Source organism: Periophthalmus magnuspinnatus, chromosome 24 (genome assembly GCF_009829125.3).
Source record: "Periophthalmus magnuspinnatus isolate fPerMag1 chromosome 24, fPerMag1.2.pri, whole genome shotgun sequence".
In the NCBI taxonomy this organism is placed as follows: domain Eukaryota; kingdom Metazoa; phylum Chordata; class Actinopteri; order Gobiiformes; family Gobiidae; genus Periophthalmus; species Periophthalmus magnuspinnatus.
In genome coordinates this window covers 15,802,279-15,815,158 of record NC_047149.1, presented here as the reverse complement: position 1 = coordinate 15,815,158, position 12,880 = coordinate 15,802,279, and the positions used below count along the sequence as shown (strand labels likewise).

At 39.8% G+C, this 12,880-nt stretch overlaps 2 protein-coding genes across 2 annotated transcripts; one reads left to right on the top strand and one right to left on the bottom strand.

The window, feature by feature from the left end:
• Nucleotides 1–1,340: 1,340 nt before the first annotated feature.
• slc2a12 (solute carrier family 2 member 12) lies at nucleotides 1,341–5,876 on the top strand. Its single transcript, XM_033991170.2, has 6 exons — nucleotides 1,341–1,454; nucleotides 2,228–2,336; nucleotides 3,214–4,500; nucleotides 4,752–4,874; nucleotides 4,958–5,090; nucleotides 5,164–5,876. Exons 2-6 carry the CDS (start codon nucleotides 2,240–2,242, stop codon nucleotides 5,207–5,209), a joined length of 1,686 nt encoding a protein of 561 aa, XP_033847061.1. The 5' UTR covers nucleotides 1,341–1,454; nucleotides 2,228–2,239; the 3' UTR covers nucleotides 5,210–5,876.
• Nucleotides 5,877–6,150: 274 nt separating this feature from the next.
• tbpl1 (TBP-like 1) lies at nucleotides 6,151–9,960 on the bottom strand. Its single transcript, XM_033991171.2, has 7 exons — nucleotides 9,910–9,960; nucleotides 8,891–9,118; nucleotides 8,736–8,818; nucleotides 8,593–8,656; nucleotides 8,407–8,510; nucleotides 7,536–7,630; nucleotides 6,151–6,843 (listed from the first exon to the last, which is right to left on the bottom strand). The coding sequence occupies exons 2-7, from the start codon at nucleotides 9,023–9,025 to the stop codon at nucleotides 6,761–6,763; spliced, it is 564 nt and encodes a 187-aa protein (XP_033847062.1). The 5' UTR covers nucleotides 9,026–9,118; nucleotides 9,910–9,960; the 3' UTR covers nucleotides 6,151–6,760.
• Nucleotides 9,961–12,880: the final 2,920 nt, after the last annotated feature.

Here is a 12,880-nt window from a genome sequence, read left to right as displayed (position 1 = left end):
GGGGCAGAGCCTGGGGCAGAGTTTGGGACAGTGCCTGAGACAGAGTCTGGGACAGAGCCTGGGGCAGAGCCTGGGGCAGAGCCTGGGGCAGAGTTTGGGACACGGCAACTGAGCTAAACAACAGGTGGCCCCTTGATTTGTTTTTACATGGGCCAGGAGGAGGCATTATTGATACAGCTGTATGTGAAGACATTGGGGACAGATTAAGGGAGATTGGCTTTGCGGTGTAAATGTATGCCAAATTATTGACAATGCACAGTATTATAAAACACTTGTATCGCCTAAAGAAGAGACAGAAAGAACCAAATAGACATTGGTAATTAAGGAAGAACTGAGGCAAAATTTCTCAGAATGGTTAAATCTAAATCTGATCTGATTTGTACTTTTAGTGAGATATGTCCAAGCTTTTGCCCACTAACCTCACTACTGTGTCCTTGGGTAGGTTAATTCACTTCATGGTCTGCAGTTTGTGTGTAACCTGGAGTGTGTAGGTCAGGGGTTCCCTAGCATTTCAGGCTGAGACCCCCAACAATAAAAAGTGACACATGTAATTGTGAAAAGATTAATTTCACTTTACTAAATCACCTTTCATTTTTATTTTTGATTATTGTGTTATTATTTGTTTTTGGGGCCCCTGTCCTTAGAAAAAATCTGCTGTATTATGCATGTTTCTGCATGAAAAACTCTTATCTTAGAAAGCCCATGGAGGTAGAAATGTGACAGCCTATATGAATGTGAAAATGTACCAGTTTTTCCATATTCATCATGAATTATGTGTAATCAATAAAAAAATAATATTGTTTCTTCTATATGTCTGTGGGCCCTGTAGCCATGGGACTGTCTGAATACCACTCCTGGGACCTGAAAACTGCAGCGCCATAGGCCTGCACACCTGATGAGCTGTGAACACACCAGACATTAAAGTCACAATGCACTCCCAATGTGGGACCTAAACTGGACCCACTGGAGAATGGAACCTTTTGTTCTGCTTTTTTCTGTCCCCAACAGTCAATCAATCAATCAATCAATATAACTTTATTGTAAAAACTGCTCCACTCAAGCGACATAAGTAGCCAACTGGGGCCATGGCAACCACGGAACATGACCGTCTATTTAAACCACTTAACAGTTTGTTATGAACTCCTAGGTTATTCAAAAGTACACACGCCATGCACAGGGCTCACTAAACTCACAAGGCCTACTCATATTTTATGTGGACCAATAGTGATTAGACTCTGGATTTGGCCAGAAAAGCTCCGTTTCTATTGGTGGGCAGAGTAGAAATGGGCGTGGCCACACAAATGCTTTACCAAAACAAGGAGCGCGCGTGCACTGACACGAGCGAATCAAGACTTTGGAAAGAAGTTACAATCCACAGTTAAGATCAGGTCAGTGGAGCGTTAAAAAACAGCGCCTGACACCGACAGAGAAAGCAGCGGCCACGGAGTGCGCAGGTACGACTCTACACGGGACTGCTGCGCGTCTTTACGCGCTTTACTCTGAGGTTACTGCACACAGAAAAACATGATTCGAGTCAATAGAGGACCAGCCCTATACTTTTACCTATAGGCCTAAGGTCACTTGTAAATGCCGGTGTTTGTCTTAGAGACGTGCACATGACACATTCATGTTGTTTACAGATGGTCAGTGAGCTGTGCTTTCCATAGTATTCAGCACAAGAGAATGTTGTTGTTGATGAAGGAAGTTGTCTGAGCAGTGGGGTTAATATTAGTGTGATGCTCCTCAGTTGTTCATGTATAGTAAGCAGAACAGAGCCTTATTATGGGTTGTATGATATAGTTAAAGTTATGTTAGTAAAACAAAGTTAATTTACAGTAGGGATATTTACTGTGAACTGTCTGGATCAGCCATGCTCCATTCAAATGTTATGAAATGCTTCTTCTCTCAGTTTTGTTTGAGCTGATTTGCATTGAGATATCTAAGTTAGTTTAAAAGACAAACAAGCAAACAAACTTAAATATAGACAAGCATGACTTGTTCTGCAGCTGTTGGGAGAGCATGAGAAAAAGATCAAAACTTTATCTGGACACTGGCTTGTTATTGCATTCTAATAAATAAATGTCAGTGGTTCTTCAATTTCTTCTTGGTTTTTTGTCTACTTTATTCCGACACTTACATAATCATGTAACTTTTTTCACCCATGTCCTTAACATTGGAGTTCTGTTGATAATCTCATTCAATTTGACATATTTATTGCTTTTATCAGGAGTTGCTGACTATGGAAATGAACAGCAAAAAGAAGGTGACAGATGATAACTCCTGCAAAGAAAAACTTAAAGACAGTGGCCAGATGCACTGCCCATCCAAACTCAGAGGTACTGACGAGCACACGTTACTGACATCTGTTTGTTTCTGAGGTCTAAAGAATTGATCCAAGGGATCAATTCTTACCCAAGGCCCAGTGCAGAGAGGAGCCCCTCACAAAGCCTGTAATGTGCATTTATCATGAGACAACATGTAGTGCGGGCCCACCAAGATGATTTGTGTCCAAGGCCCAGAATTTGGTGCTACACCCTGCATTGATAATTTATGCACATACAGCTATGGGAATGCATGCTTAATTACTGTAAACGTGTGCCTGTGGACAGTGCTCTCCTTAGGTCAAACTCCAGAATTCACCTCATAGAAGAAGCAGGTTATAGTTTACCTGTTTCTGTGTTTTGGTGTTCTGTAGTCCTGCCGGACTTGACCTTAATAATGATATTGAAGGAAAGAGTGTTGAACTCTGCACCTATCCACAAAGCATGCACAAGTGTGAGCATGAACAATTAGCTGAATGTATAGATGTCGTCTCTGTGCAATTGCTTCTTCAAACACTGATTAAAGAAACAAACTGTGTTATTTTTGGTTAAGGCAGATGTCATTTGGTTCAAAACCAAGATTCTTTTGAAATTGCACAAGGTGTTTATTACCATGCCCATTTACAAAACAAGACAGCTAATACTCCCAGTATCCCTTAAAAAATACTAAATGTTTGCTATTATTATCTGTTGTTGCAGCATAATTCTTGTTAACTTGCACCACAGCAATTTGTGAGAATGTGTATAGTAGCTGCCTACAGCACTGTTTCAACATTCTCCCAGTGAACCTCTGACCTTTCATTCCACAAGCATTAAGAATCGTGTGCTATAATACTAAGTGGATACATAGAGCAAAGTGGATTTTGCTTGTCTGTTCCTTGTATTCCCGCAGGCTGCAGCTGGCGTGTGGCTGTGGTGGCCATGATGGCGAACCTGAGCGGGCTGATGTTGGGCTATGAAATGGGCCTGACCTCAGGGGTGCTGCTACAGCTGCGAGGCATCCTCTCTCTGTCCTGTCAGGAGCAGGAGGTGCTGGTCAGTGCGCATGTGTTTGGGGCCCTCTTCATCTGTCTGGCTGGAGGTCCCATCTTGGATCGATATGGCCGTCGCTGCTCTCTACTCCTGAGTGCCACCCTGGTGGTGGTGGGCACTTTTGTTCTCATCTCCATCACCTCTCTGGTATCTCTGGCCCTGGGTCGTGTAATAGTGGGCATGGGCACGTGTCTGTCTGGGACTGCAGCGTGTCTGTACATAGCGGAGATCTCTCCCAGAGAGAGGCGTGGCTTGCTGATCACAATGTATGAGTTCATGTTGGTGCTGGGAATGATGCTGGGCTTCACCTGCAGTTATGCCTTTGCTGCTGTGCCTCACGGCTGGACTTTTACTTTTGGACTCGTCATTCCACCGGCATTGCTGCAGTTTGGGGCATTCCTGTTTCTCCCACCCAGCCCTCGATTCCTGGTTGCCCAGGGCAATGTGGAGCAGGCTAGGCTTGTGCTGCAGAAGATGAGAGGAGGAATGTACGAGGACACAAAAATGGAACTGCGGGACATTCAGGCAGGACTGAAGGAGGAGTCCGAACACAGTTTCAGAGAGTTATTTAGCTCCAAAGCTAACCTGAGAGCGCGACTACTAACAGGTGTAGCTTTAGTGTTCCTGCAGCAGGCCACAGGGCAGCCTAACATCCTTTCCTATGCCTCTCCACTACTACGCAGCATGGGCTTCACCAGTGACAATGCAGCCACTCTAGCCTCCACAGGCTTTGGAGTGGTTAAAGTGGTAGGGACCATCCCAGCCGTGTTGCTGGTAGACCGCTTGGGGCCCAAGAGCTTCCTGTGTGTGGGTGCTGTGGTCATGGGGCTGTCTCTGGCCACTCTGGGGACATTAACACTGCAGAGCCAAACCCACCTCACCAGCCTGTGTAAGAGCCAGACACTGGACAACAATACACTCCAAGCATGGGACCTTAGCTGGAACAACACACAAATAGACAATCAAACCTTTTATTTCAAAACTTCTCCAAGCCCGTGGAACACAGAGGAGATTCAGAGGACTCTCAAACACGACAATCAAAGTGCACTGGATGAAGGAACTCACAGTGTGTCATCCTCTCTCAAATGGGCCTCACTTATCACATTACTGGTCTATGTGGCAAGTTTCTCCTTCAGCCTTGGCCCAAGTAAGAACTGTTCCAGTCACAGTCACAGAACTAACTCTTTTTACTTTGACTCTGCATCACACTAACCTCATTTGCATGCATAACCGGATTTACCTGATTGACCTGTGGGCAGTACCGTTTATTTTTTTTATTCTACATTTAACAGGTGACCTAGAAAATAAATTGCAATACCAAATATAGAAATGACAGTCAATAGTGCTGATTAATATGATAATGGTCTCTAAATGTGTAACGATATGTTTTCATACCAGTGGTGTATGTGGTGACCAGTGAAATCTTTCCAATGGGAGTCCGGGGCAGGGCTGCATCTGTGGTGGGGGCAGTGAACTGGGCCACCAATCTGCTCATCTCCATGACCTTTCTGACCATAACAGGTAAACAAGAACTTGCAAGTAAATCATGTCTCGTCTCATTTATCTCAGTGAAAAAATGTAATGTAAAATGGTATGTTCTACAGAAAGGGTGGGGCTTCCCAGTATGTTATTCCTGTATGCGGGGATGTGCTTCGTTTTGTTGGTGTTCGTCATTCTCTGCATCCCAGAGACCAAAGGGCGCACTCTGGAGGAGATCTCGAAGGATCTGGCTAAAAAGTAAATAAACTAACATGCACAACTTGGTAAAGCTCTGCAACGTTAATACTCATTCTTAATCTTTGCATTTCAGAAACCACTTTCAGGTGACATGGTGCACAAAGAAACAGACTTTGTAGTGTCTGATGAGCGGCACTGCTCAGGGATGTTTGAGCTGAGCCCACAGTGAAGAGCTCAACAATAATGTGAAACAAATATTCAGGGTCCACTCTCTGACGTGCTGAAGCTGTTGCCCTGTGCTTTGGGTTATACAGTTATTAAGTGTTTCTGGGAGACTGGCTATGTTTACATGCACGCACATTTCCAGAGTTGTCCGTTCATTAAAATGACATGTAAACAGCAAAATCTGATGTGAGTAATCTAATTTCTTTCTGATCATGGCCCCTCAGATTACTCGCATCAGATTTTGCTGTTTACATTACATTTTAATAATATGACACCAGAAAACTCAATCATATTTTTTGTGCACGTAAACGTAGCCACTGCTCAGTTATTAAAAAACTCTCTGCTGCAGAATGAAGATGAACCCATGGCCAGTTTTCTACATACATTGTATTGCATAACTAATAAGTAGGAATTTGGTTCACATTTATGTTACTATTTCTTTGTAGCATTCCATCTCCATAGCAGTGCTATTTTCTGCATTTTCAGACAAATGCCAATCTGAATTTGCAACCAAGGAAATGTCAATAGCACTGTTTTTAGTTTTAGTTTTATTTAATTTTTTAAAACAATGCCAGCTTGTATAAATACCCATGCTTTACCTGTGGAATGACACATATGAAAAGACAAATATTTCATATACATGGTAACAGATTTTAATTTAATTTTATAGAAAATACAAAATACTGAAATCTGCAGTTGACACTGGTTCAAACAAATCAAATTAAACATTATTAAAACAATGTACAACATTTAGTCAAACTCCTTTACCATTTACACTCACATTTTATACTGTATTTACACAGGTAATGGCATCCAATGTATAAGTTTGTCAAAAAGTTAAGACATGGCTGTTGCTGTGTGCATTATCAAATCTAACACGTCTATTGTTATGCAGTTAGACACTGCAAAAATAATTTGTCAATGTTATTTAAATAAATGCATTTCTTGTGTAATTAAGCAAAAGTGGATGTTTTTTATCTTCACACTTAAATGTTACCTGAAAAATATCTAGTACATAGTATACATAAACTAAAGTTAAAAATAAGCCGTGTCCTTAGAAACCTGTGGTATGACACGAACAGGACTCATGATTAAAAGGCTATGGTAGTCATTTCTTACAGAGTAATGGACGGACTGCTTCCAAGAAGAGTTAATATCCAATCAGGCCAACCAGAGATTTTCTGCACTCCACATAAAAATGCATGCACTTAGATGTCTTAATTTGGTCTATGTCACTTTTCAAAACAGGTAGATTACATTTTTAAAAATATGAGAATAAAATCTTGATATTTCATGAAAACCGTGCAGAACCTACAACTTTGGTTAAAAGTATGTGATTTCTTGGTGAGATTTGGAAGACATTTGCACACTTTGCTTTTGGGGGGAGTTAAAAAGTTAAAATCGTGTGAAGTGTTGCGGCATGTAGTGGAGGGGGGTCTCCTGGCATAAGGTGCATTGTCTCTGTTCCTTAGGCCGCATGTGTTTCAGTGTCTCTCCCAGTTAAACTATTTACAAAGAGGTTTCTGACACTCAAAGAGGAGAGGGTAGACTTGCTCCACAGCTGTAGCCACATTCTGCACATTTGGTCCTGTGTATGGATGGAAGAGATTGGGTAAGAAGGCAATGTATGTGATTACAAGTTATACAACAAGACCAATGAAAGCAACACAATGACTTATGTATACAGTGGAATACCTAAATCGTAATTAAGCCATAGTAACTTTTCAAGACACAAGCCAGAAATTTAAACAGATTAAGGAGGGAAAAAATTATGGAATTATACTATAGACTTATAACCTCAATCTAGATTTTTCGAGATCTCTACAATGTCATATAACGAGGCTTTGAACTTTCATTTTTAAGACATTCTTCAGAGAATTAGGTTAGTGCAACGGGATTTCCTGATTGCAATTAGATCACAACAAAGTGAATGATGTGGCCTCGATCCCCTCGTCTATTGTGCAGTGTGTAGGGGATTCAATTTCTGACAAAAGGACATTTGTTATGTAATGTAGGTAGACACACAATATACAATTTATCTTGAGAGAACATATTGTGGACTACGACTTCAACTGCTCTGACAATTGTATATATGCAAGTTGAATTTCCATTCATTTTTACTAGCTGACGTTTGGATTTTTTGTGGAAAATGGACAGAGCCAGAATAAATTTGAACTGTCTGGTCATTGGGCAAACACTCAAGTTGCAGTGTAATCAATATTGCACAGTGAGCAATACCCCTAAAATTATAAATAGTACTGTAAAAGAAGTGCTGGGTACCTGTGACTGTGATGCTGCCCGTGGAGAACACTTGTATTGTGGCCTTTAAATGTTTGATCCTATAAGTGGCGGCAGGATGCAGCTCTGGTTCATAACTACAGAGAAAAGGATGACTTGTTAACTTGGTAAAAACTTACTAAGGCAAACAATTAACTAACCAGAGGGTAGGAATGGGTGATGTAGACTTACAACATCACTACATTACAATATATATTTTGGTATTTATCTCAATAAATTATGAAAATAATCTAGTTTGCAACATTGCATTGATCAATTTCCATGAAGTCAGATTTATACATTAAATTAAAAACATGCTATAAATTTGTCTAGTTGAAAAAAAGGACTAGTTGTTTAAGTAGTTTGTTTTCCACCTTTCATGGGAGAATTTATTCGTTCCAAGCTTTGGAGACTCTAAACACCCCTGGGCCCTCTGCACACAGTTTCAATAAGCCGAATGAGAATGCTGTGCTTATTTTGCACATAGGCTAAGGTGGGTTTCATAGCCCTGTCCTCTTAATCAATGAATTCCCTTTTCATAGAGCATAGTATTTACACTGGTTCTGATTGTTTCTTAGTTTTTACTCTGGATCACCCCTTGAGACACATCATCTCTTTATTGAGGGCTCCATTTTGATATGGTAAATCTGCAGACATATAATAAATACAGAAAGAGGTAGCTAAGAAGTTGGTTAAATATTGTACAAGTGTGCCCACAAGAGGGCACTCAATCCAAGCAAGACATCTGTATAACCTAATGCATGATGATTTTGACAACCCATTGATGATTAACACTAATGGAAAAGTACAAACTAACTTCCTGCTGACGAGGATAAATTTGTGCACAATAGGAGTTGCAACATAGAGCCAATACCTTGCAATGGGTCTGTTGTTCTTGGTAAAGTCTATGAGATGCACAGCAAAGGGCATTGAGCAAACTGCCAAAACATTGACGACCTTGAAAGCTGAAAACCTCACCTACACAGACCACAGACACAGAGGTACAGTTAAAATGAATACAAATCGTCTTCCTACATTACAATATCACAAAAAACAGTACCTTAAAGCCAAGTTTCTGTAAACAACGGGCTAACCTTCGAGCACCCAACTTGGCTTCTACCTCACTAGGGAAATGACAAATCACAGTAAACACAAGTTTTAATTTACTACTTGATCTGGAGAAATAGGAAACTTGTCCCTTACCTTGTTGCACCAGTACAGATGATTTTCCCAGAAGACCATATTGAGGCTGTTATCTTGGGCTTACGCAGCTTCATAAGTACTTTCTGAAACAAATTTCCAGTTTAAACTTATATACCATCAAAAATTACTTATTTGCCAATTATGGAATAACCTACCCCAACCTCAGGCTTATAGATTACATTATTTCCCTCTAATGCAATGGTGCGTAAATTCAGATGGCACCTGGTTCTAAAAGTAGCCACCACATTGGTGACAATAATATCCAGCGCCTCATCATTGTTGGAATCCATCAGGAAGTGTGCAGCACAGAACAGACAGAAGGTGACGTCTCACAGCCTCATCATGGCTCCAACCACCATCATTGAACTCAGGGATGCCAAGAGCTGCAAGCCAAACAATGGGTTCATTTACAGACAATTTCTCACACAGATATCACAATTATTATTGTTTTTATTGTTTAAATTAAATCATATAATGATGACAGTAAATATAACCACACTATATTCTTTTGTCCCTATAGTTTCAAGGCATTTACAGTTTATAACAGCATAGTGTGCCATTAAAACACAGCGCAGTACACCTAAAGGTATGTCTCTTGATAGCTCACCACCTGGCACTACAAATGCAAACACTTCATGATGCTATGGAGATCATTTATTTAAGTTGACGGACTGCAGTCAGTAAATGCAGTGGGGCAAACTACAGAAACAGTAAAAACAAAGCATTAATATCCTGAAGTCAGGTGTATAATCTGTGTGGTGCTTGCTTTGCAGTTTCAGAAGCTGGGCTACGGAGAAGCTTTTCAAGAGAAGATCTGTTAGCCAAGAGCTGCGCTAGCCTAACAAACGCTCTCCGTCTTTTGCATCTGTTCAAACTTTATAATACCGACCGCAATGCTATAGGTGAATGAAAAATAAGACATAAAATTCATGTTGCGTATGGCTATCGTCATAGTACTGGGAAATATTGTTTTATACCCGTTAGCCATCAACAAAGAAGTAGCTACACAATAATGAATGAAAAGTGATTAGCATAGCAAGCTAAACGCTTCTTCCGGCTTCACATTTGAACAGACCATAGCTAAAGATAGATTTGCCATATTAGATTTTTTTGCTGTCCCCTTAATCTCTCTGTGTAGCACTTATGATGCATCTAAAAAGAATTGAGTACAAACCCCTTTTTCTGTGGAGGAAGCAGTGTTTCCGGTAATCCTCCAAAATAAAAAACACGGACTTCCGTTTACGTAAGTTTCTTTCCCTCCCTTTGATTTAGTAAAATTCTCTCAACAAATCAAAAACATTTAGCGAAAATGCTGCATGCATAACACATAGCCTATGTATAACGCATTTACTAGACGCATTCAATTATATTTGTATGGTATTTTCATGATCCACGGGTATTTTCGACCAGATTACAATTTTTTACACAACACTGCCATCTTGTGGAGGAATACAATTGTACAGTTTTAGGAGTGCATTCAAGTTTATAGTTTTTAAAAAGCACATCATGAACAGAACAATCAGTAAGACAAGAACTTATTCAATAATGCACACAATGTGTGTTGTGCTGCACTTCAATTTTTCATGTGCTTGTTCTACATTGGCAGATCCCATGTGGATTCTTATTGTCAGTAATAAAAGGGAGCACATCTGGTTAGTTGACACTTCTGTGGAAAAAAAAAATACAATAGACAAACGGCCGAGCCTGCAGTTCAGGAGGCAGTGAATGTTTGCGCTATCAATGAGATAATACACAGCCGCTGGGTGACTCATGAATGAAGTTAGTCAATGGATGCTGTTCCAAAGTGTCAGCCAGGGTTTACACAATGCGCCATTTAGATTATAAAATTGACATATGTTTATGGGATTTAGGCTAGAGGAAATATACTAATTTTGCTTTAAGAGCACAATATAGGCTAAATATAACATTTCATCTAAAGACTGGATGATGGACCCTGCTTGTCTACATGTAGATTTATAGTGCACCTTCACAAGATGTTGACATTTTTTCAAGTTATTTGTAATTGTTGTCCATTTGGGTGCTGTGGGATCTGATGCACTCTTCTAATTGAGCCACTTCTCTGGGCTACATCACCTAATAAAACACAAAATAACTTCTTTATGATTCAGTCTTTGTTATTGTTCTTCCTCCCTGGTTACCATATTGCTGTTGGATCCTCCCAGGCTTCCCATAGTGAAATATATCCTGGTGGTGCTATTCCCATCTGTTCTGTGCTCAAACCTTGTTGGGATGTCCTAGGATGTTTACTACACAGGTTTGTTTTAGTGTAAGTTATAGTGTGTGTGTGTTTGGTGATGTGGTCGACTCGGCGTGTGGAGTATGTTTACAGTCCGACTGGGTTGGAGCAGGGACTTCCCAGGGGAACAATGCTCTTCTCCTCATTAGATCATACGACGCAACATGTAAACACACAGATGTGAGCACTTAGGCCTTAGTACAGTCAGATATGTCTTTGGATAAATACACGTCCATCACAGGGAGCTGCCCTATCTGAGTCTAAGTGCAGAGGAATAATATTGGATCAGGGAAAAGGCCAGATATTTTTATTCATGAGCCAACAGGGAATAGTGTATTTAATACAGATTGCCAGGGTGCACAGATAGTCTATACGCAATGCAGCTAAGGGATCAAAAGACCATTAAGTTTCTACAAAAGTCTCAAGGCTGAAAATAGCACGAGATCACACTTGCACACAAACCGCTTCAAAACTTGGACTAAACTCAGAATAAACTCATAACTAAACTTGAATTACATGAGGACTAAAACAGCACTAGAAAAGGACCAAATCAAGTCTACATCAGGTCTAATCTGAGCTCAAACCAGAACCAAATCTGCATGAATATAGCCTAAAAAGCCTAAAGGTCTAAAAAAAAAAAAAAAATCTGACTTGTTAGTGAATCTCCACATACAATAATTGATTTACTGTTAGTGTATACTGAAGACCTGAAAGGAAAGTGGTGTCCCTGAAGGCAGTACAGAGTAACAACTGAACACAGATTTTGTGTATATCTCTAAGAGGGATGGTGTAATTACAGTTTATTAAAAAAAACTGGGGAAGTAACTCATGAAATATTTTTGTTTACTCAACTTATTATCATATTTTGCAACACTGTATTACAAATAGACGTGATCTGGAATCTAAAACATTTTCTTGATAACAGACATGAATTGTATGGCAGTTGTGTGCATGGGTAACATGTTAGCATGATAAAAGTGAAAAATAATGAGCCATTACACAAACCATTAATCCTGAATCAACCAATCAGCTGGTAAGCCAAAGTCACATGACCATCTTGTATCTCTAAGCATGAATGATGCATTATATAAAATACATAAAAATAGTAGTTAAAAACTCACAGAGCAGAGGTGGTGCCTGACCTCGCCTCTGCTTGTAAACTCCACGTGTTTATGAGGAGTGCTGTCCGTGTTTATGTTGGGCGCACATCACACATCTAAATCAAGTGGACTTAGGATCCACACTAAAGCTTCTCACAGACTTGGAGCATTGTAAATGTTTCAGGGTTTGATGTCTTAGTGGGAACAAGGGAGGGCTGCTCAAGCACTGAATACTTTTTATTGTTACAAGGGTGGGAACAAAAAGATGAGCGGTCTCGATAAGAAGGATATACTAAAAATATATACTATATAGAGTATATTTTAAAAATAGATACATACTTTAGGTTAAAAAAAATCTCTTTATAATATAAAGAAAGTGAGCATCACTATAGACTGTTTTGAGGGATATAGTGGTTTCAGTGCAACACTGTTCAAAAATTGTAATAATAGTGAAACAGTGACCTTGACTGAAGGTTTTTAAGTGTGTTATATATTACCATTCCACTTAAGCACAACACTGTATATCAATAATTTAAAATTGTATATTTGAATCTGCGAGTGAAGTACTGGTAATCATTTTGGGCTATGTTTCAGAATCTTGTTAAATCAACATTTGATTTGTATTATATTGTATTTTTACTGATTCACAAATATGTGTATAATCCTGCATTGTCCTACATTCGAGGGTTGAGTGCTCAGAAAATGAGTAGAAAATGAGCACTCAACCCTCCCTATCTCCACCACTGCCCTGTACTCAACTGAGGTCATATGTGTAGACTTAAAAAATG

Coding starts and splice junctions, on each gene's coding strand:
- slc2a12 (XM_033991170.2), top strand. CDS start 2,240: ATGGAAATGAACAGCAAAAAGAAGGTGACAGATGATAACTCCTGCAAA. Junction 2,337..3,213: donor CTGCCCATCCAAACTCAGAG/GTACTGACGAGC, acceptor GTATTCCCGCAG/GCTGCAGCTGGCGTGTGGCT. Junction 4,501..4,751: donor CTCCTTCAGCCTTGGCCCAA/GTAAGAACTGTT, acceptor TTTTCATACCAG/TGGTGTATGTGGTGACCAGT.
- tbpl1 (XM_033991171.2), bottom strand. CDS start 9,025: ATGGATTCCAACAATGATGAGGCGCTGGATATTATTGTCACCAATGTG. Junction 8,657..8,735: donor ATCTGTACTGGTGCAACAAG/GTAAGGGACAAG, acceptor TCATTTCCCTAG/TGAGGTAGAAGCCAAGTTGG. Junction 6,844..7,535: donor GGGCAGCATCACAGTCACAG/GTACCCAGCACT, acceptor ATCCATACACAG/GACCAAATGTGCAGAATGTG.